Source organism: Porites lutea, chromosome 4 (assembly GCF_958299795.1).
Source record: "Porites lutea chromosome 4, jaPorLute2.1, whole genome shotgun sequence".
Lineage (NCBI taxonomy): Eukaryota > Metazoa > Cnidaria > Anthozoa > Scleractinia > Poritidae > Porites > Porites lutea.
The window spans coordinates 2,765,092-2,789,304 of record NC_133204.1 but is presented as its reverse complement, the minus strand read 5'-3'; the positions used below and the strand labels follow the sequence as shown (position 1 = coordinate 2,789,304).

Here is a 24,213-nt window from a genome sequence, read left to right as displayed (position 1 = left end):
TTTGTTTCACCTTTCCACATGGGAGAGTTTAAAAATCAGAAGCAGGGTTTCTTGGCATCAAATGTCTCTGCTAATACTGTCAACTCCCCAAAGGGGTACTCCAAATTTCAAGTGACGGGGATGATTGAATGGGGAAAAAAAATCCCTAGGCCTTCCAGCCATACCCCAAAAAATCCCAGGAAGAAAAATTATCCCATGCCGAAATTCCCAGCCTTATTGATTGCTTGTGTTTGCGGCTGGAATACGAGGGCACTAATAGGATTCTTCAGATTGCTTTGAATACCCAAAAAAATCCCCCCTCAAATCAAGCCACCCAAAAAATACTTGCCAAATTTTCCTACCCCAAAAAATCCCGGGATCGGAAATTTCAAACCCCAAAAAATCCTTCGATTCATCCCCGTCACTTGAAATCCGGAGTACTCCACATGGGGTCAACTCTCGCATTGCAGACACCTCGCTATAACGGTCATTCCTCTAATACGAACAGCAGCTGAATCCCAGACTGAAATAAACTCCAGCTATAACGGACTCGAGATCGCTATTGAGGACACTAAATCGTGGTCCCTACAGTGTCCGCTATAAAGGGAGTTAACTGTAGCCCTGGCCACATTAAAGACCAATTTCGATAATTTATATCATAAAAAAATCTTCCCCGGGGGAATAAACAAAAACGGTTTAGGGCTAATAAATAGTACACTTATTTTGTCTTATTCCTTCAAGCCTCTGAAAATAATAAGGGGGGTGGGGGGGTGGGGAGTGGTACTGCCCTATAGAAGCCATATAGGTATGTGCAGCCCAAAATTATTAGCATCTTAATCCAGTGTACTGTAACTTTTATTTGTTTACTTATAAATCTCTTTTATTTTCCTTGTTAAGTCTTGAAATGTATCAGCTCACGTAAATAGTGTCCCCACACTGCCCGCCTAGTTAAATTTACACTTTAATTTAAATTGATATTAATAATAAGGCTACGCGATAAACTCATACAGTGCCGAAGTGAGCACAGATCTTACGAACTAACGGAAAAACGCGGCAAGAGCGCATGCCAACAGCAGGAAGGCGCTGACCATTGGTTCTTTGGCTCCATTACACAGATCACTTTTGCAGCAAGTGACATGACACTTGTCGATCGTCACGCTTTTCGTTGCTACTTTCCTACAAACTTCTCTGTTGCATTTTGAGTAAGCCAAACATGCTTCAACAAAGAACTTTGAGGGCACACCTTTCGATTTTCCCTCACAAGAGATTTTCCCACAGACATCGTAACTGGAAGGACAGGTCATCACCTGTTTGTTAGAATCACAGTCATCCCAACTCTTACTTGAAACGCATTTGAAGCACTCGAGGCCATGACCTGCAAAACAAACTTTGAATTTTAAATATGTTGTATTCAAAATTGCACAAAGTCTGGACAACGCTTTTATGTAGAATGTATACGCCAGTTAGTTGCACGTGGCAGTGTCCAACTCAAAAGCCTAAGCTTCTTTGGTCACTGCGCATATTTCCCCTTTGATGACTCAAGTAATTTGTAATTTTTGTAGTAACCTCTTGAAATAGGGCAATACGTTTGGACGAGGCCTGAAACTATACAGATGTTACATGTATTTCACAATGAATTATCTCAGTTTTTGAAAATCATAAACGATAAAGAAATCTTAGTAGTCTTCGATAACCAACACATAGCGGTGTTTTCCCTTAGTTTCCTTAATATTTGATTTTTATCTTTTTGGACCAAGCAGCTTTCCGTAAATTACGATGCTCATTGACAAGTGAAAAAGTCATTTGGTGACAGATCCTTCAGTGTGGCTGCGCCCACTTTATGGAACGCTCTTCCTGTTAGCCTCCGCAGCATCAAATGTATTTCTACTTTTAAATCTAATCTTAAAACTTATCTTTTTAAATTAGCTTTTAATATCTCTTAGATATTAAATATATTTGTATATTTCTAATATTTGTATTAATAGTTTTTAGGTTATTTATTGTTGTATTGCGCTTTTGATCACCTAGCATGTTAAAAAGCGCACTATAAATGAATAAATTATCATTATTATTACAAGCATCAAGACACGAACAACTGGATCACAAAAAAATATTTTCATCGATAAAATCCAAATAAATGTTTTACAGTTCGTCCGTGCAAAAGGAAGTGAGCCTGAAAAAAAGGTGAATCATTAATCCTTAAAAAACTTTAAGTGGACAGGGCAGAATGTGTTGAAGAGCAATGTAAATTACAGTCAACTCTCGCCTTGCGACCATCCCGCTATAACAGACACCCCGATAATACGGACAGCTAACTCCCAGCTAAATCCCAGGAAAAACTAAATTACAGACATTTGTTGACTGACATAAACTTCCGCTATTACGGACTCACGCTAATGACGACACTAACTCGAGGTCCCTACAGTGTCTGCGCTATAAAGGGAGTTGACTGTAGTTTCTTTTTAAAATACAGACTGCTATTGCTCAACAGAACATGTTTTTGCGTAGATCATGAATCGGCGAGCGAGCGAACTTATGTACAGCCAAACGAAAAGTCTGGAACGATGATTAAAAAATGAAAGGAAAAAAACGACTATTTTGCAATCTATTTTTATAACTGATGAACTCGAATAAATTTCTGGCATATCAGTCGTTTTCGGCCTCTCTTTTCCGAATGAAATTAATAACTTTTTGAAGCTAATCTCACCTCCAGAAACATAAGGGCTGGGGAAGTTAACGTGATACCTGACTACATCGTACACACTCAATGAAACTTAAGATGAGCAAACACTTGCTAAAGGTAATTAAACTTAATGGACATGGCTATAAATTTTACAAACAATTCAAACAGAGTACTCCATTAGTTGAGGCCAAATGCGTTACAGACTATCATACCGTCACTCTTCTCTTTTTTTCTTTCCAGTAATGAATAACAACTTAAAATAAACGTGTTCAGTTACAACCTTGAAAGTCCAACGGCCATTACAGGATGTAGTTGATGTAACCCACAATCACTTGATTTCCTTAAGTTCTCTCTGGCCAACGAAGTGTTCAAAACCAGTCAGCTCAGTTTGACTCACTCACAATCAGTTACGATTTATAACAACTTTATACAGCTTTTTACTTAATCAAGTAACTTGATACAAGACAATTGTTGTGGTTAACTCGCTTAGCACTCAGCACCATAGTTTCTAAAGAAGCCTAAGTACCCCCTTTCATTCCCATATGTGTATTAGACGTTTCTATCGGAAATATGCGGGTACAAACTGTAGTTTAATGATTTGGCTTAAAAGATCAACATAGGGTTACAAATAAAGATGTCCTGGCATAAAATCAATTCAAATCAATATATTTCATTTTAGGTTCTGACTTACCAAATGAGAAGGATAGTAAAAGGGTAAACTGAATCATCAAAACATTTACCATGCTGTCAAGCTTTGAAGAGGCTTTTTACCACAAAAGTATAACTTCACAACTTCACAAACTGAGATTCGTGCAAGACCACGCCGCTTCAACTACAATCTTTGATGGCTTGCCAGTCAATTTGAAAGATAAAAAACAATATAATTCACACCATCTTTCCTACGTTTTGATTGGTCTAGGTTTTATGACGTCATCTGTATCTAACTGCACACGAACAATTGTCTGCTGTTTTTGCTACAATCAATTCGCTATTTGCACACCTCCCATAATATACCTTGTTTGCCCCCCAAAATTTTACATAACCTTTGTTTTTACTAAATTTCTTCTGAGTATTACAGTCTTCGAAGAGAAATTGCTTATGCAAAATTTTGGGAGGCAACAACAACAACAATAACTACAAGTTTTATTTGCGTAACCATACAAGTACATACAGCATTGCAAATTTTTTAAAGCTATTTTAAGAAGAAGAACTAAAATTACACCATAGGGAAATTAAGTAACTTTTGGATCAAAGCAAGCTGAAATAGATCTTACGAATTGTATATTGATAAAGTAATTAGTCAAGAGGAGTTCATCAGTTATCATCGATCGATCAAAACGTTTACAGCTAACTGGGTAATATTTGTAATCAACTTTATTGTGAAAATTATTACTAATCATAGAGTATGTAGGACAACGAAAAAGGAAGTGAACTTCGTCTTGTACTAGGTTGGATCCACAAAGAGGGCAATGCCTATTATCTTTTGTAGTTTAGTTGTATCTACCTAGACCTGCGGTTGAGTTGTTTTGCTTGTGAAAACAAAAATGGCGGACATTGTACTCGTTTTAAGAGTAAGAACTAGGCGAAATAATAGCTAAAAACGTGGCAAGAACAGCAAGAAGACAACTCGAAGGGCTGCATCTGCTATTCAGAGAATATTTGCGGAGCTGAACAACCCTAAACGTGCACTATCGAAGATGAACTTAACATCGATGGAGGTAAGCATGTTTTACCCTTGTTTTTAAAAGATCTATAAAATTCACGTTTTTGAGAATGTTCCTGTTTCATTGAACTTACTTAGCTTGTTACCATGAAGAGCAGTATCTAATAAATCTCGACTAAAGTCAGGTAGGATAAAATATTCTGACATATTCATCAAATGAGAGTGGAAGCTATTTTTGCCATTACAGCGCTCATCAAATGACATGAAAAAAGATTGTTTGCAAACAAGGTGCATCATGAGAGATATGCAAATCAAATGGCGATCGCCCCTACTCTATTTGTAAGGTGGCTAGTTATCGGTTCACGCGCTAGAAGAAACATCCCGGCTAACCTAATTTTTCTCAGTATACACACGAGTTTTTAGGCAAGTGTGTACAACTCACAGTGGCGGATGCAGGGGAGGGGCCCCAGGGGGCCAAGCGCCCCTTATCTCATGGTCTGGATGACCGGGCCCCCCCTGTTATCTGAAGGTCTTGATCTCGCCACTGACTCAGGCCCCTTTAAGGCATGACTATCTAATTAAATATGCATATTTTGATAAAATGCTATTTAGAACGGTTTGCTTTTATCAATGATCCTGAAAATTGAACTAAAATGTAGTTTAATGGCCTAAGTTATATGAGACATTTTACAAGCTCAAATTTTCGTCACGTGACTGATAATTGAGAATTAAATAAAAATATTTACTCTAAAACGCGGAAAGGATAATGCGGAAAGAGCAACAAGTGTTTTTGGTACATTTCAGAGGCTATTAAGAAGGTTCTGAAAAATTCGCCTTGTATGTGTGTTTACGTTGTATAGGAATCGGTAAATAAAGGGAAAAGGGTCACGTGACTTATTAATTAGTTAAATAGCTAATAGGATAAATAACATTTCCAATCATACGATTTACACTGTTTATGTAACATTTTGGTAGTGAAAATTTGCAGCCGCTTAAAAATACTTTAAAGCGGGCAACAAAATTGTAACATTGCCACAAAACGAGTTACATTATAGCTATACTGGGCGTTTTACCACCCACGAATCAAAGCAAATCAGGTTGTTCCAGGTAGCGAAAGGTTGTTTAACACTGAAAGTAAGAGTTGTTCTACTTTTTGCAACAAAATCTGTACATGTTGCGCGTTTTACCAGCCCAGGGTAAACTTGTTTTGCAGCTAGTGACGAGACTTCCGTGTATGGCTTGTCTCCCGCGTAATTTTATCCAATCAAACGTCATGATTCACGGAACTTGCAGTTGGCAGGTAAAACAAGCGACTTTGCTTTTCAACTCGTTTTTCGGTATTTTTGCGAAATAAGTTTTACGTTTTTGCTGCCGTTTTAACGTAGCTTGTTAAGTTGATTATACGTAAGTGCGAGGATCGTTCCCTGTTAGAATCTTTTTGCAACATAGCCAGGGTGCTAAGACCTATTGTGTGATTTGGTTACCAAAATATCAGAACCCAAGTTGTAGAAAATTCTGGCAGAAATACTGATTATGATTTGGAAATAATGCTCACCGATTGATCTTTGTTGGGGAACTCAGTCAGTTCAGCGGTGAAATTTCCTCTTTTTTTCGTTTGTTTATCGTTCTGAAAACAAGTGAATCATAAAGATGTTGAGAAAAATTATGGACATTCATAATAACCGAACAATCTGAAGAGACAAATTACACAACAGCAAAAACAAGACATCAATTCATTACTCACAAAAAGAACTACAGCGAGGTTCTCTAAAGTAGCCTAGCTTGTGGCGAGTACATCTAAGATTTCAACCATTGTTTGCATTAACAAATTAAACGTATAAAAAAGTCGTGATAGTCGTTTTCGCTAAACGCCAAGTTACTTGGATTTCGCCGAGCAAAACAGTAGCAATTTAACGAATGCAAACCAGGCTCCGGGCCTTTTTATAAACATTTTAAATTTTTAAATTAACTTTATGTCGGCTTTTAAACCCTTTCACCACCATCAACAACCGGGTAGAGGTTGTTCTATGTCGGAAAAATAAAAAAAATTCATTGTCAGTTTGAGAAGAACCATTTTCTTTCAAACTAAACGATGGTGGTACGTTTGTCACCAGCCAATGAAAGCGTTTGTTTTTCTGAGCCTTAACGTTAAGAGATTTTTCCAGTTAATCAGTTTTTGTCAAACTTTGTTATGAAAGAATTGGTTCATGTTGTGTGTACGTACACGTACACTTGTACACGTGGGGAGTTAATTAAGACTGCTGGGAACTTCCCGCGTGCACCATTACTCGATTTACGCACACTGAGCATCGAACCAGTTCTTAAATTTCGCAGTTCAAATTATAATGTGAACTTTAAGTATTCTTTCATTTTGAAGTGGGTTATCTCACATACATGGGGTCCCCCACCTCCATGTAAACAGGCCCTTATTTTCTTTTGAGCCACAGTAGATTGAAAGCACGCATCAGAGGAGCGAGCAGTGAAGCCGCGTGGAACGAGGACGGAAGTGATTGACTTGTGGAACTTGACTCGACAACATGTTTCACCTCATCAATGTCCGAGTCATAGCTAGGCCTGGGAATTCTGAGGGTTAAAACGTTCCATGGACTTAGACACCATGTTGCCATCAATGTGAGCTTAGATCATCCTTTGTACTTCCCTCTAAAAGACATTGTGAAGTTTGGACTCTTTTCAATGGAATTTGGTCCATTAAAAGCCGTTAATTAATTCGTGGATTGCTATGCGGACGGGTTGACTACTAACAAACCTTCTCTCTATCTTTCAAAGTCAGTCTTGTATTAAGCTTTGATTTTCCCCGCGCGCGCCTTTTGCCCCCGCAGGGTTCCGGCCCAGAGGCCGGAACCCGAGGAGGCACCCTAATGTCCCCCGCGTAAAGAAGAAGTATCGTATTACTGTTAGTATATGCGAAGCTTTCCCGATTTGATGAAACTAGGCGCGCACGGTGGTCCCGGTTAATTTTCTGCGCGTGCGCGTGGCTCAGCAACCGCGCAAACTGGGTTTGTCAACGAGTCGCATTCGCCGAATTGTGTCGTACACAAGCACAACAAGTGGCTCCAAATCCTCGTCCGGGAAGATTTTCCACCGAAACTCCTCTAGAGCGAGAACGCCGACTTCAAATTCAGCGTGAACAACGACGGAGAAGACGTCAACAAGAAACCGCGGAGTAGAAGGAACATCGATGAGCACAGCGAAGGCAACGCCGACAACAACAGACAGAGGAACAGGAGATTGGAATCAAAGGAATTATGATCGTTTTACACTGTCGAAAACCCAGATTTCTTAGTTTGCCGGTTTCCCCGCAGATATATAGATCAAAGTCTGCAAAGTTTCAGCTCCGTACTACGGCCCGAATAACAATAATTTTCAGGCGACCTGCACCGGGCCATATTTGTTCTTTGTTTTTGTCTTTTTCTAAATGCGGGCGGCGAAATAATGCTAAATGTGCTTTTCAATACACTGTTAACAATAACACTACATAATACGCAAAAACGAAGAAGAAGAAGAGAAAGAACAACGTATGGACCTTTAACACGATATTCGCGGTTGGTCACCCGTCCAGTTCGTAACCCCGACCGACAGGGCTTAACTTGAGTGCCGTTACCAAACCGAGTTTCGCGAAGGTTATTGCGAGATACATATTTCTATCGAGTTAAAAAGTTATTCAGCAGTACTGCACAATTGTTTGGTATTAAAGAACTTGATTTGTCAGACACAAATCAGCAACGTGGATCGACAGAACTTTAAACTGGTTTTGTAAACGTGGATCGACAAACTCGATTCAAACCATATCAGGAATAGCTCAAATTTCTCAAAACCCAGTCAAAGACAAGAAAGGTGCTATCGTAAAATAACCGGGTTTTGTTCTATATTAAGGTATTCAGGGTTTAATAAACAGTGGTCCATGTGTTTTTAGGGTTAGTTTATGGCGAAATCCCGATTATTTTATTTGATACAAGGACATGCCAGAAAAAATGAACTGGGAAATATCTCCAAGGTGAGAAACTTGAAACAGTGGTCCATGTTTTTGTAGGGTTAGTTTATTGCGAAATCATTTATATCAGTTGCGTTCGACGTTGCGTTCAAGAATGTCACACTCGAAGCCAAAGCATCCGTTCGACACATTAGTTATAGGAAATTTAGTTACAAATAGATAATTAAAGATGGTTTTGCTGTTTAACACGCGTTCTATTACATTTGCAGTGTTGGTTGAACTCATTATGAGATGTATAAAAAACAATTGTCCATCCTAGGCATGTCATGTATTAGGATTTTCATTAACCCAGGAAACAAAGTGTAATAATTGAGAAAACACAAAAGAGAACAAAAGAATTACACTCAGAAACTCTAATACGAAAACTGCATTTCAAAGGTTCATGGCAAATACATGGACAACCACAAGGTGTCTTCAGTCGGGTTTTAAAAGGTTGGGGGCAGATTTAGTGACAACTATAACTAGTATTAATAATGGGAACTTGGACTCCGAATTCCCTTGAAAACGCAAATATAGACAAATGTTCTACCCCGCAACACTAGTTGCATCCTGAAACCTACCTCGTTTACAAAACTTAAAACTTAACCTTAACACTAGGTTGTGTAGAACTTAACGGAAAAAAGCTAGAAAAACGCATGCAAAAAGCAGGAAGGCGCTGACCAATGTTACTGTAGCTGCATTGCACAAGTCACCTTCGCAGCAGTGGACTTCACACTTGTTAAACGTTGCTCCTGGTTGGAGTGTTTTGCATAGATCTTGGTTACATGCCGATTTGACGCTACAATCCTTGACATAACCTTTAATATCCGTGTAATTCAGTTTCCCCTCAAAATAAAGCTTTGCACAGGCATCCTTTTCAGCAGGACAAGTTATTTCTTCCATTCTTGATGAGCAGTCATCCCAGCCACTCTTAGTCCTACAGTAGTAACAACTCTTATGATCATGGCAGTATCCTTGAAAACCGGAAAGAACAGACGTTACTACTCAGTCCAAAACCTTAGTGGCTGTCTATGATTACATGGAGGGAGGAAGATCCTTGCACGAGGAAGATCTTAGAAGCTGGAACAACTTTTCGTTACAGTCCGTGCAGGGCCGAAGAAGAGAAGGATCCAGAAGGAATTAAAAAAGCGGGCGACAAAAACAAAAATGCAATTTGGACCCTTCTTCTCTCTTTGCCGGAGTTAGTAACTACTTTTCAGAGGAATTATTACAATAATCAGCTCAAGGTAACGCCAAAGAAAATGGCGGGCCTTTATTGCTGTGATTAGCCTCTGACAGACCCACCGTCTTTTTTGTCTGGTTTGTCCCTTGATCCTGGCTGTAGGGACAAGTACTGCCCTTTGCATGTAAAACATAGGGCACTAGGATGATTCGACTTCTCAATAGGATCTTCCTCCCTCCATGTAAAAAGTCCCTTTAGTAAAGAAGAATCTCGATTTCTCCAACCTTCGGATCGCTTTTTCGAAATTCCCGATAATTCGAACCAAATTATTAACCTAACTTCTCTTCACCAGTAATTTATCCCCGATGTTTCAAGATTTTATTGACATTCATGTCCTTAAAGAATAAGTTGAGAGAATTTGATGAACGATCAAAGCACTTCCCTTAAGTGAACATTTTTTATTACTTCTCGCAATCTTTTCCTTTGATTGTGTATTGATATTGTTTGGAGAAAATTGATTTTGGTCACGCTTGGGACTTAAAGGGGCTGTGTCAGGAAATTCAGCTAAATTAGATTATTGCAAAATGCTCGTTAAATTAAAAGAAACATAAAAATAACCGCTTAAAACGTTAAAGGAAGGTTAAAATAACGCAACAGATACAACAGCTGCCATGGATGGGCAAAACTGAAGAAGACTGAAACGGATTGAAATTAGGGTTTTTGAAACTGTTCAGCCTAACAGTTTTTCAAAGTTTATCTCTGCTGTTTGCAGCTTCAAATATAATGCTCAGGGGACATATTTGTTTGTCTCTAATCTCTGATTTTGTCATTTACATCGTGTAATTTCTTTGCCTACTTTCACTAGTTCCATAGCGACTGAGGGTGAGTAATTGGCAAAATTATACAAAGTGAAGTGGACTGCCGTGACACAGCCCCTTTGAAGGTAGCATGCGATTCTCTAAAACCGCACCGTGACGACCAAACGCGAACTCGGTCGAAGTCCAGTCTAAAGGGTTCACAGTAATAGACCCGTGATTAGAAGAATATATATAGATATATATGAAACAATATTAATAATTAAAAACCAAACAAATAAATAAAATAAATCGTGTGACTGGCTACATGTCCCTGCCCTCGATCGACCTTGAATTCTTGTTTTGGTTTCTTAGAAAAAAGTAGACACATTGAATTCCGCAAAGCTGATCGTACTACGTGAAAATTAACTTTGCAAGACATGAACACGACACCGAAAGAACCTAAAACAGAGCGGGATTGTAGCCATAGACAGCTGAATCCAGCAGAATCCATTGTCTAGTTTGCGGTCCTTTTCAGTTTAAATGTCAAATCAGTTTTTTTTCAGTGAATGGTAAAGACTCAATTTTCGTTTTGTCTTGTCAATAAAATTCCGGCGGACAAAGGTGAAACGAAAAGAGATTTCAGCGCGACCAAGTGAGAGGGAATGCATAAGAACCCTTTTTCATAAGTGATGCAAAATGGCGGGCGAAGAACTACTGACGATCTGGCAGAATTGAAGTTGCTCCCGGTAACAAAAATAGTGATCTAAGTTCTTAACATGCAAATTGGAAGACACAAAAGCATTATATGCTCAATATAAAAACAAGAGACTTACTTGCCACCCATATAGTAGCCTGTGAACAGGCTTTCTGTTTGGGGAAAGGATATACGATGAAAAAATACCTCTCCTCGCGATCATTTCCCCAAACACAGAGCCTGTTCACAGGCTGCTTCCATATAGCACCGTGATTGCAATCAAGATGATTATAAACCACACTTTATACCACAGTAAAGTTAAGAAAATGAGATGTGACCCGTAAAAACAGACTCTGGCAGAAGCATAAGCATCTGTAAAATTTGGGCCAGTGAAAATCTACATGTATTTTACGTTTTCGACTTTTCTTAAACCTCTCACAGTGCATCCTACCGGCACATCCAACACTATACTGTACTTACCAAGCGAAATACAAAGAATTAAGGCAAACACGAAGCTGATTGTCTTCATTTTTCATTTAACTGGTCTTCCTCAGTTAACACACGAAGCAAGAGTTCAAAGCTTGGACAAATGTTTGTCAATTCTATTTATACACATATTTTTAAGGCACAATTCACGTGATCGACACAGCCGTTTTTAGTGTCGTCACGCAACGTAAATTTTTTGAAAAGCGGCCGGTGTAGCAGACAAGTGATCAATGTGAACAGGCCTGTAACGAGGTTGTGCCACGCTTTCAACACGAGAGTGGGGCTTTATCACATGTAAAAAAAGACAAAGCGGAGTGACCCAGCCATTGACCCACTGGCGGCATATTCAGCGTTACGTGCCATGTTCAATATTTCTTGGGTTGAAAAACAGGCCCTTCGTTGACTAGTCCCTGTACGACGTTTTCCCAGGCCTTCTCGGTCCGCTTGTGACCTCATCAGCGGCCAAATCGCTATTATCTTTGATCTTTTTTCTACTATTTTGCTTGTTGTCGACGTTTAAATGCTACATCATGATTCAGTGCGATTTATAGTTGTCGCTACACTGCTCACATGCTTGTTTCAATGAATGAAAAAATTATCTAAAATCGCATAATTAAATAAAATCTCGCATTCTGATTGGTTAACGAAGCCAGGGTGATAGGCTTAAAATCGCATAATTAAATAAAATCTCGCATTCTGATTGGTTAACGAAGCCAGGGTGATAGGCTCCTAACGAAGCGAGGTATTTAGCGTGGAATTTCGAGTTGAAGACGAGACTAAGCGATAATTGTTTCGCATCTACATATATGTAACGGGCTATGGTCACATTGTAACACCGGCAACTGCAAAAACTGGGATGACTTTCAGTGCTTTCGCTTGAACACTTCATTTCTTTCGTATTTGCCACCGAAGAGGTAAAAGGTGTAAAATTATTTTCCTTTTCGCGAAAATGATTTGGAAATTTGAACAAAGATGTCATAGATAAACGGCTCGTAAATTCAGTGAAATGAGCACTATATTTATCCTGAAGATTAGTGTGAAGCTTGTTTAAAAAGTTTGAAAACAAATGTAAAAAAAAGCACAAGGTACAAATAAAGTTGTGGAAGGTTCAAACGTGTACGACTGGCCTTGCTTCCTGTTCGCTAACGCAATGACAGTTCTGACAGTTGACTTTGAAATGGCTTTCTGGAGCGTGCGCTCAGGATAAAACTAACTTTTTTCTTATTTTCATTCAATTATGCGATTCAAGGAAAATCCATTACCTGACACGTGAATTCTGCGTTAAATTGCATTTGTATCGCGAGCCCATTTTTCTACTTGTATACAATATCTCATCAGGCGGCCGCACTAAAAATTCCTAATTGGCTTGAGTGACAGTTGCTATGCTTCATAAAGAATGGAATGTGTTGAAAATTGTAGCTCAACCAACGAATTGAACCAGAACAGTAAAGAACCACCGAATCTCTACACAAACTATTTAGGCGCTGCTCCTCAGTTTTTTTTGCACCTGGTATCTTAATTCAAGCATTCTTTTCGTGAATTAAAATAATCCCTACCAGTCCCCCCCCTTCAACCCTCGTTCCCAGGGTTCTCACCTACCCGTCTTTTCTCTCTTCCAATCGAGTTCATAGCCAGTGTGAAGAGCCCCCAACCATCTGGTCTTAACAGGGTTAACCGTTATGGAGGTACATCTAATCGTTTCAATACAGGACTAGTTCACAACAAAGCTAAAAGAAACCTGACTTAGTTCTTTGGTCAGTCAATAACGCCGCAAAAAATTGTATTGAATTGCATTGAATGTCAAAGTATAGGTGGCCCCGGGCTGATTTCGCTGCACTTTAATTTTATAAAAGCGCGATCTGGACTCGCTGGTGATGACTTATCGGCAGAGGTGTATTGTCCTGGGATGCGAGTTGAACGGCATCTATTTCCTAAAGTTAGGTAACACTCATAATGACAAGATGGCTCTTTAACAACAAACTTTAATAAGAAAACGTAACAAAAAGGACCCATTGAAAACTTTAGACTAGCAAGTGCAAATTTAAATCTACTTTTTAAACTTCTTGAAAATGTTACAAGTTTCTTTGTTACCCTTCAAATTGCGTCCTCAAGAGATCATAATATGAGGAAAATCAAGCTTACGAACAAGACATAACTAAAAAAACTACTTTTCGTGCTATAAAACGCAGGTTATAAAACTCAAAACTTTGCACTTAACAGTTTTTAACGAAAAAAAGCTAGAAGAGCGCATGCCAAGATCAAAAAGGCGCTGACCAATGGTACTTTAGCTCCATTGCACAGGTCTCCCTGGCAGCAGTTGACTTCACACTTGTCGATTGCTATTCCTGCTTGCATTGCCTTACACAGATCCTTGTTACAGCCCGATTTGATGGCGCATGATTTGCCATAACCTTCCACTCCTGTGCCTGCCACTTTTCCATCAAAGTAAATTTTGCCACAGCTGTCGTAACCGGAAGTACAAGTCATCTCTTCCTTGTTTTTTTCGCAGTCATCCCAACTCTTCGCTGAGGCACACTTGTAGCACTTAAGACCGTATCCTTTAAAAGGAGAGGAAGAAAATCATCACTCTTATCGAACGAAAAGCACAACCAACAATTTTTAAGAACTGCATCATTCAGCATTGCAAGCTGTTTCACTTTGTGGTAAAAAAAAAAAAAAACTATATCTAGCATGCAAAACAGGCGTATTTCGCAGCTCGAACGATTTGGTCGCTGAAACTGACAGAGAGTTGGGCCGAGTCCGGGGTAGTTGGGCGGGGGTAGAGGGAAAATTTCGCTTTTCCTCCCCACCCCTCCTTCCTTAGTTTTCCAATTGTTTTTCTTCTTCTTTCTTTTCGTTTTCTTTAGAAAAGAAAAGCGCCTGCTCTGCAGCCAAGTTTATATCGAGTTCTCTGTCTAGGTCTCGAGTGACAGGTCCAGCTAAGAAGATTTGGAGGCCTACAATTTTTTTGTCAGGCGACAAACTCGTTTGTTCCTTGACAACTGTCCTTCGTCGGGTCATGTTATTTCGTGAAGTGACCAATTAAAGTTCCTTTAATTATTATTGACGTTTCTGGTTAGCCAAAAACCTTCTCGTGCCTCAGACTGCACGAGTTTTTTAAAAAAACGGTAAGTAACAAATTTTCACATTTTTCGCCGACGCTTAAATCATATTTTTGTCGTAGTGTAAATAGGACCCAAAATGGCAGGCGCGGGGAGTCATACGTGAGCTGCACATGAAAAGAAACGCGAGAGCGAGGAGTTTACCAGCGCGTTAAAATCTATCAATCAGTGATGTTTTTCGAGGGGAGAATTGCATCTACAGCTTCGCTCAAATTCCTCGAGTGGAATAATGTGCCGCGAAAGTTTGCATTTTCGCTTTTTGTCGAGATCGGTGAGGTGTTGAAATCGAAAATTGGCATAAGGGTAGGAAGCTCCTCTTTGCATGTGAGAAAAAACCTCAGTGGTAAGGGTAATTGAAGAAAAAAAAAGCACCTTATTTGAGTGTCAATGTATTTAGCACGAAAGTGCTAATTGGGGACACTATATTTTACGTCTCCTAATGGAGACGGGACCGCCATTTTACGTGGTCATCCGAGCCACGCGAAGGTCCAGCCGCCTGCAGGCCAAAGGAAGTACCTTCATTCTCAGTTATTTTTAAGACCCTGAGTATTGGTCCGGCCGCGACCTCCCGCTCCGCAGTCTAGCGCTCTACCGACTGGTGAGAGTGTAATGTTTCTAAAACGTTTGCTCATGAAAGTTGATATCTGCTTAATTGCTATTACAGTTAAACCTGTAATACCCTCTATTAGGTAGTCTGTAGCCGAAGTCACTCATTTATTTCTCATATTTACTGTAAATAGTGTGGCTAGAACCTCAGTCCAGGGAGAGGGTCCAGAGGGTCTGGACCCTCCTTAAAGGCACTGATCTGCATAGCCTGCGTAGCAAGCGTTTCCGCTTGGTTTCGGAGCAAAGAAAGACCGAGGAACGGGATTCTCGGTTTTGGCCGCGCGAGAAATGAAACAAGAGCCAAAAAATGAAAGTGGGGGGAGGGGGAGGGGAAGGAAGGAAACGCTTGCAGACAAACCCCTCGATTTGAAAACCTGCGTTCGCCAGCGAACGCAGCGCCTGATTGGCTCGGCTAGTAGCCTGTTTCAGGCGTTCAGATAGTAGAGCGCGGGAGAAAAATTCACGAAAAAAACGAAAACGAGGGGACACTAGACGGGAAGGGGGAGAGAACGCCAGTAAACATTCCCTTACAGAGCTCTTTCCGCCCTTAATTGACCGCCGACAGCGTAACTGTGACATGAACTACAAAGTGCCGACAGGCTAGACGCGACTCATAAGCTCGTGATAGTATCAAACGTGACCTTTGAGTCAGCTTTCAATAAACAACATCAGAGGTTTTCATTCCTTCATAACTAAGCAAATCTAATTTCTGTCCCTCTGAGTCTAACATTTAGACGGTCAGTCACGCATACTGGGCAATTATTTCCTGCGGTTTGTTTCTGAAAGAATTTGATTCCAGATGCAGTTAAGTACTGATTTTCTTTGACCTCTGTTAAAGCATTAATCTTTTCAGTATTGCGGCTAAATAATTTTTCAAATAAGATTTTTTTTGCCTTTCTGGGCTTCCATAAATGATCTCACACGCACACCTTCCTTTCACATTGCCGTGTCTTCGTCCATGCCTTCCTCCTGTCCCCAACCTATGGCTGTTATTGCCGTTATTCCAAATCGCTTGAGCTTGGTTTCATTATGGGTACGAGAGGCGCAACGATGATGATCGTGGAAATTGACTCGCCATCTTTTCATTTGATTATGTTTATTATTCGTGGAAAGAATAGGAAAATGAAGGTCTCCCAGAGCCCGTTGGAAGAATCGCGAAAACGTCCTGGCCTCGGCGAACGATATTCAAGCAAACTTTCTGCTCTTCACGAAAGGATTCCTCATACAAGAAATGCTCGATTGCATTGTTTATATTAGCTTCGATGTCCGCGTGATTCGATAACAGATGTCTCTCTCCGTCCATATCGCATTCCTCATCAATGTTACCAGTGCTCGAGTGTTAGCAGAAGGTGTCATAATCGACCAATAAGAGAATCCAGTATACCGGAACGACCCTTTGTTAACAATGTTTACAGGCGTTTTCTCGCTCTCGCCCCCCCTTTCCCCCCGTTTTCCCGGTGTGCCACTTACCGCCGCGCTCTACTATCTGAACGCCTGGAACAGGCTACTCGGCTAGTCGAAATCTGTTGACATGTGCCGATTAAAGGTTTGTTTCATACTGAGAGGATGGTATGGTACGTGACACGTATATTAATTTTCAGTGGTTGCTGTTTATTCCACAGGGCACCCACACAATCTGTTTTTGTAGCCGATTGTTATTTTATAGTAAATGTACTGGATTTACCGTTTGCTTCACCTATAGCGATATATCGCTAGCTACGTATATAAATCAATGATAAATAAACGTTGAATTACCTTGCCTGTGGTGTATAGTCGTCCTTTTGCCTCAAAAGCGGTTTTTTGAGCGATTTTGAATGAATTTGAGTTCGCCGTTGACTGTTCCATATAATAAATTCATTCAAAATCGCTCAAAAAACCGCTTTTGAAGCAAAAGGACGCCTATACACCACAGGCAAGGTAATTCAACGTTTATTTATCATTGAATTATATACATAGCTAGCGATATATCGCTATAGGTGAAGCAAACGGTAAATCCAGTACATTTACTATAAAATAACAATCGGCTACACAAACAGATTGTGTGGGCGCCCTGTGTTTATTCTGGTCGGCAAGATTTGCCCTCCAATACAAGGCCATTTTCTTTGACCTCTTTTGAAACGTAAGGCTCTTCTTGCGACTAAATAAGGGTTTCAGATCATTTAATTTATTCTCCAAAGTGCCTCCTGGATCTGAATAACTAAAAGCGATTTTCTTTTGTTCGCGAATCCTATCGTTTCCTGCAATGTGTCATGCAGGGCCCAGCTCGTTAATGTTTGAGGGATGTTGAATTCTCCCAGATGGTTATTTACAGACTGTTCTGTTAGACGGATTAAAAAAGACAAATGTCCAAAGCCTGTATTGATCGTTCGGATTCATTGATATTTCAACATAAACGCCGTCCACGTGTTACAAAAAATACAAATAAAATATATATTTTGGGTTCACATAAGCGTCCTCTGAAGTTCATTTCCGGTCCACTGAAAGCCAAACATTTTATTGGTCAATTATGACAGCTGATGACAGCATCAAATGTCAGTGCGCGAACTCAGGCATAACAGGCCAAATGGGCGGTTTTCAAAATGCAAGCGTTTCCTTCCTTTTTTTCCCCACCCCCTCCCCGCTCTTGTACTTACGCCATTTTTCGCGCCTGCTCGTTCCTCGTTCTTTGCTCCTAAACCGCACGGAAACGCTTGCTACGCAGGCTATGATCTGTATGGCTAGTTATAAGTTATATAATTGACTAAAAAAAACATGTAACAGCCAGGAAGGGTGGAATTGATTAGCTATGAAGCAGTTTTTTTTTAAACAATTTCAATCCACAATCAAAAAGGGGCTAAGATCGCGGAATATCGGATAGAATTCGGTTGAGTTCGTCAGTGGTTTCGGACTCAACGCGATAGCATTATGGCTGACTGCGGCAGTAAAGCCACAAAAACGAGATTTATTTTATTTTTATTTTATTTGCCACACAATAATTACAAAAAATATAGGAAAAGAAGAAAAAAAGAAGTGGCGAGGAGACCTAACAGAAACTATAGGAGCTTATGAGAGGTTAGGCCTCCTCGAACTATGAGCTAGAGCTGTTTCACATCAATTGAAGAAAAGAAGGCGAAAAGTCGAAGATGGAAAGACTTATGAACTGTTTTCATACTTACTCAATAATTTAATCTTCAGTTTTTCTTAAAACAGGAGAGGGATTGACAGTTGATGACGTTGTTGTCAAGTGAATTAAAAAACTTAGGCCCTTGAAAAATGGGCGAGAACTTCTTCGTTTTTGTACGACAATACGGTAGACGTTAGGCCTGGGAATTTCTTGTATTGTAAGAGTGGAATTGATTGCTTTGGGAGAAATTGTTATTAAACTTTGGAGGTAAGAATGAATTTTTGCAAGAATACATAAATTGGCCCAGTTGAAGCAAATGGATATCATTAAATTTTAGTATACGAGGTCCTTTAAGATGGGTTCAGTATGTGCTTTGAAATGTGATTTATTAATAATTCTAACAATGCGCTTTTGCAGGATAACAAGGCGGCGTAACAAGGCGGCGGAGATTGGTTTTATAGGTCGAAGCCCAAACGATATTGCAGTAGTAAAAATAAGGATAAATTAAGGAATAGTAGAGCATACGTAAAGACGATTTAGGAAGAAAGAAGCTGCATCTAGATATTATACCGATTGACTTCGCAAATTGCTCGTGACGCTCACACCCTTCCCCGTTGGTGAAAACATTTCCAGTTCCCTATTTTGGTATGTTTGAGATTCTGTTCGAAGCCACTGGTCATTGAGCTTGAAAACGAAGTGTAAGTCAGTGATGATTAGTGGTAAAAAAGAATTTTTTCGACAACAACGAGAGAGTATGTTTTTGCGTAGAAAATGATCCAAAGCTATGAAAGCTGAGATAGGTGCACCGCGGTTTCTGAGGAGCTTAGTTTTGTACGAAGATAAATAAATTGAGTAATTCAAATACCTTGCTTCGCGTGGTCTTAAAATGGCGAGCTTCATTTTCGTTGAGAACGCTTCGCGTGAAACTAAACTGAATTTGTTTTGGCCTAAAGCACCGACAGTTTGTACTCCGGTAACAAGGTGTAAGGTTTAGTAGATTGGCAGCGTTATAACACGATAAATAAAAACCTTGGCTTTGAAGTGTTTTTCTTAACTCATTTGATCGAGGTGAGGGATGTCGTCGTGTTCTCGGCTATTGTAGATATATTTTGTAGCAACTACGATAATTTGGAGTCTGTCTACTTTGAATTGGTGATTTTCACTGTCACGCCATCAAAAATAAAAATGGAAACCTTTTAATACAGAAAGTCTAGAAACTGGAAAATGAAAGAAGATAAATATACAAAAAGCCTTGCCAAGAATCAGGTCTGTGCAATACTACATATGCGACGGATATTCTGAAAAACGTTTAACCCAAATTTATAGAGCTTTGTATGGAGACGCCATATTTGTATCTCTTTCAGGGGCACAAATGTGGCCGCCGGAAACCAACAGAAACGTACATCATATCTGTTTTTGAGTTTTCCTACTAATGCCTGAATTCTACGCTTGAGGAACTCATAAAGATTAAAGTTATATTTATTCTGAGATAAGGAATGTTTAGATAGCAAAATCTCCCAAACTCGGTAATGTTTTTAACCCACATAAGAGCTTTCCTAGCAGTCAGCTAAATGCCGCGTCGCGCAAAATCGTGGAAATTCAAGCGTCCTGTATCGGAAAACGAAGGACCCTTTTGAAGCGAAAATTTGTTTGTATGAAGCTTTTAAGGTGCTGTAATACCACATGAAAGTAGAAACTCACAAGAAGTGATATTTTTTTAGTTTGAATGTGAAAACCAAGAATTCGGAAACACAAACTGTACCACCGGCACTCTAAATCAAAATTGGTCATTAAATGTTTTGCTGAATTCTGTGGCACAAACGCCAAAACTGAACCAGCTTTTCAAAACGTAACTCTTACAATTTCCGTTCCGCTTAGTTCCAAGTACATCATTTAATGTCAACGACAATAAAACACTAGTTGTAGATCGATGCATAAAGAAAGATCTAAGCGCGATTTAGGCGGCGCGCCCCACCCCCTTGTACCTGGCACGAAACAAACAAATGGAGCGAGTGAGAAGCTACGAGGCTATAACAGCACTTAGATGACTAAATAAAAGTAAAAAAAGGAACCTAAAGTTATCAGAAAGTGGAAGCGATAAATGCTTTAACCTTTTGTTTTACACGCAACGTTAACGAACTACAGACGGAGCCAACACCCCAAAAGCCCACTAGCGAAACAAAACAAACTGTGAACGAGACAGAAATTTGCTACTTACCTCCTGAAATGCAAAGAAGAAAGACGCAGGCCAACAGGATCTTCATTTCGTGCGTGCTATTAGAAGTCTTACTGATTCTAGTGAAAAGATCTCTTCGGCTTCACAGTCAGCAGCGTTGTAATGCAAGATTCTTGAGAACGCTTCGCTGATATAATGTTCTTCTGACGCCTCACTCCCACAAATCAATTGTCAGGCTATATACACTAACCAATTGAGATTGAGATCTTTTTGACTGTCATTGAAAATTAACTCATGTCAGTCGATAGTTTTTTACAAAACTGTCAAATTGTCAATCAGTGGTAGGCCGATACTATTTCTTTCCTTCGTTTTGTGGCAGTCGAATTTTTGGTCGAGGTGTCGAGGTCTGGTGGATGAGATGTATCCCGAGGAGACTACAGTAACCCCCGCATATAAGAACACACGATTTCCGAGGTCAGGCTGATTGAGTTCTTATTTATCGGGTGTGTCGCGTTCCCACGGGTGGAGTTCGCTGTGATCAACCACACGCTCCGTACTCGATTAAAGTTTGTTTATTGCAGTATCAATGAAGCATATGGTGAGAACTGAAAACATACATAGACACGCGTTACGCAAGAAAATACAACTAAAATTAAAAGGAAATCGAGAGTAAAACAAACCGAAAATGAAAGACAAAAATGAAAAAAAGAACTTACGTTATAGTTCCTCCAAGCGTATTAAAGAAAGGAACAACAAAATAGGAAAAAACTGAATGAAATAACTCCGTAAAAAACTCCTTGTACTCTCCGATTAGATCTGGTAAAAACTCCGAGGCTAGACAACTGTGATAATAATGATATATGTCAAACTGGTAAAAAATTAACGAATTAAACAAAAATACAAACGAGCGTAACGCAATATACGATTTCACAACAGGGTGCTTAATGACAAATCAGCCTCAAAATTTTATTAAAATGTTCTTAAATTTTTATTTAGTAATACTATCCAAAACATGTTGCTAGAGTTATATTTAGCATATTTTAGGAAAATAAAATAAATAATTATTCTGTAATTTGATTATATTAACAAATGAAGTTATCTGACAGCAAACATAAACTTACATGTTTTGTAATTATGACCCTTTTTCCATTTCATAATAACATGTTACAATTCTCAGACTGATCTTGTTCTTATAAAAATGGCGCTTTATTGGCCAAATTTCAGCCTGGTGTTCTTAATCCATTTGTTCTTATATGCGGGACATCCCAATTTGCTTACGAAGAATTACATTTATAACACCCAGGAAACCCATACCACAAACAGAACACGTTACTTGTCTTCTGTTCTGTTGACGCGCCACGGTACTTTCTAACACTGATTTTAAAAAACGTCGTAAAAATTTAAAAAATAATTTAAAAAAAAGTCCTAAAACCGAGAATGAGTGCTTTGAATTATGAATTTCTGGCCCGACCAACGCGAATGGAAGGAAAAAACTTTTATTTGCGACATCAAAGTGTGTCATAAAATCCCGGGGGGGGGGGGGGGTATTCGACCTCCTCTCGGAGAACCTCGATAGTGGGTGTTTAACTTGTGCTTACTCACTTTGATTTTCATTTAAACACTTTCTTTATCACATTGTGTCCTAAATGTGATATCTCGATGTAAATTCTGTAAAAACGGATTTTTTAATACTTTCTTTCCCCTTTCACATGCATTCTATTTTGAAACTCGCCCCAGTCCTCTCTCAAAAATCGGAGAAAATGCGTTTGGTGCGCACTTTCTGCAGCTCTACCGCAAAAACGAGTACGGTGACCCCCATTTTTTATTTCATGATTTTAATAAGGACAGTGCTTCCTTTCGATGAGCAAAAAATTGGCACAAATCTATGTTCAGTTTTTTGGCAATTTTACTAAATTGTACGGATTGAGCCATCACGGGTCGAAAAGCGCGTCCAATTTAATTCTACTTGTAATTGTAAATGGTAATTGTAAATATCTTATTATCCACTCCCCTCAGGGCTTTTCAGGGATAATTTACAACACTGGTTGGGGGACTTTGCCAGACTGCTTAAGGTGCAGTTTACAAGTACTGAAGGAATGAGTGATGATGCCCCCATACATGAGTGTGAAAGTGAGATAAACCACTACACCGGGCACTACGTGCCCTACTCTTTACGAAGAGTGTGTGGGTTCTTTAACGTCCCACAGATTTATTACATGTGCAAGGGCTTGTGAGACGGGGCCTACGGTTTATCGTCCTTATCCGAGAAGACTAGAAAGTCTAACCATTTGCAGATGTTATTACAAAGGCAGCACTTTCTCCTCAGTTATTTAAGGACCCTGAGTGTTGGTCCGGCCGGGGTTTGAACCTACGGCCTCCCGCACAGCAGACCGGCGCTCTCCCAACTGAGCTAACCGGGCGGCGGTAATTCTACTTGTAATTGTAAATACTTTGGAGCGTAAAGTAAAAACAAGGACATTAAAAGGCATTTTTCTGCTACGTAAGTGGATAAACAATACATTAAAGTCAAGTTCTGTGCGATGCCACATGCATCATCGAAAAAATCTCTCCTTTTTGTCTAGTTTAGGGCTGCCCGCGGTTTTTGTAAAAGGGTCCTTAATAGCCGAATTTTTCAGCATTGTGACGTCAAAACGAGCACGGTGACCTCCACTTTTTATTACTTTTTTATCATCTTCTTGACTTGTTACATCAGTGTACCAAGTTTTAGCTAAAATCTATGTTAGGTTCTTTTACTATGGAATCACCTTAAATGCACATTAGGGATAAAGATGTGTACAAAATTAGTTGCGCCACATGACTTCCTATTGTCCCACTGCCGCCATCAACTCCGCCGTGTTGGTTTTGCGTTCCTTTTGTGTTCCAGGGTGTTTCAGATTTATGGAGTGATTTATGCAGAAAGTTGATAATTGGAGGAGTTTATTTTTGCGAGGCGACTCGGGTGATAGCATCGACCATCTAAATTATTACTCTACGCACCTACGTACCGAGGTCCCGATTTCTGGTTTCGGTGATTATCGATGGCTTTTAAATTAAAATTTCATGGCGCGTAATTCTACTTTGAAATCACGACAATTCCACTAGCCGTTGAACAGGTTCTCCGTTTGGGGGAAAGGTGGTAAAAATCGCGGGGAGGCAGGATGGTGAAAAAAGAAGGAGGGGAGCACTACTTCGCTTCTTCCTTGCTTCCCATCAAGGAATCTACGACCACTTAAGAGAATGTTTGAACGCCTTATCTCTGGTTAACAACAATATGGTCCGGGTTCTTTTCAGTTCTCTGCTCCGAGAGTCGTTTTTCCTAGGGTTGGGTTTCCTAAGGAACAGGCTTCTTTTGGAGTCACCCGGGAACAGTGTGGACCTTCGCTATGAACGTGTTTTCTACACTGATTTGGTTTTTTAAAATCGCCAATCGCCAATCGCCAAGCCATACGCGCAAGCGGGAGCTCCTGACGCAAGTGACCTAAACTCACGATGCGGGAAAGGGGCGAAAATGATCGGTTTCTTGGGATTTGCGGAGGCTTTATGAAGCAATGTGAAGAATTTTGATCGAGGAGGATGTTATTCACCGAGGCTGAAGGCCGAAGTGGAACTAAAACATCCTCCGAGATGTGCATAATTCTTCACATCATACGGAAGCCGAATTCGATAATTGTTTTATTATTCATTCAAAATCGTTTTAGGTTCTCATTAAGGGCCTCTTCATATGAGCCCG

At 39.8% G+C, this 24,213-nt stretch overlaps 1 protein-coding gene and 1 long non-coding RNA gene across 2 annotated transcripts; both read right to left on the bottom strand.

Annotated features, from left to right (window-relative positions):
• Window positions 1–1,016: 1,016 nt before the first annotated feature.
• LOC140933212 (uncharacterized skeletal organic matrix protein 2-like) lies at window positions 1,017–13,963 on the bottom strand. Its single transcript, XM_073382724.1, has 4 exons — window positions 13,751–13,963; window positions 13,076–13,187; window positions 9,030–9,290; window positions 1,017–1,354 (listed from the first exon to the last, which is right to left on the bottom strand). The coding sequence occupies exons 1-4, from the start codon at window positions 13,961–13,963 to the stop codon at window positions 1,017–1,019; spliced, it is 924 nt and encodes a 307-aa protein (XP_073238825.1).
• A 7,026-nt stretch (window positions 13,964–20,989) lies between these two features.
• LOC140932867 (uncharacterized) lies at window positions 20,990–21,412 on the bottom strand. The gene is made up of 2 exons (XR_012165007.1): window positions 21,200–21,412; window positions 20,990–21,088 (listed from the first exon to the last, which is right to left on the bottom strand). It is a non-coding gene; the product is annotated as an uncharacterized lncRNA (long non-coding RNA).
• Window positions 21,413–24,213: the final 2,801 nt, after the last annotated feature.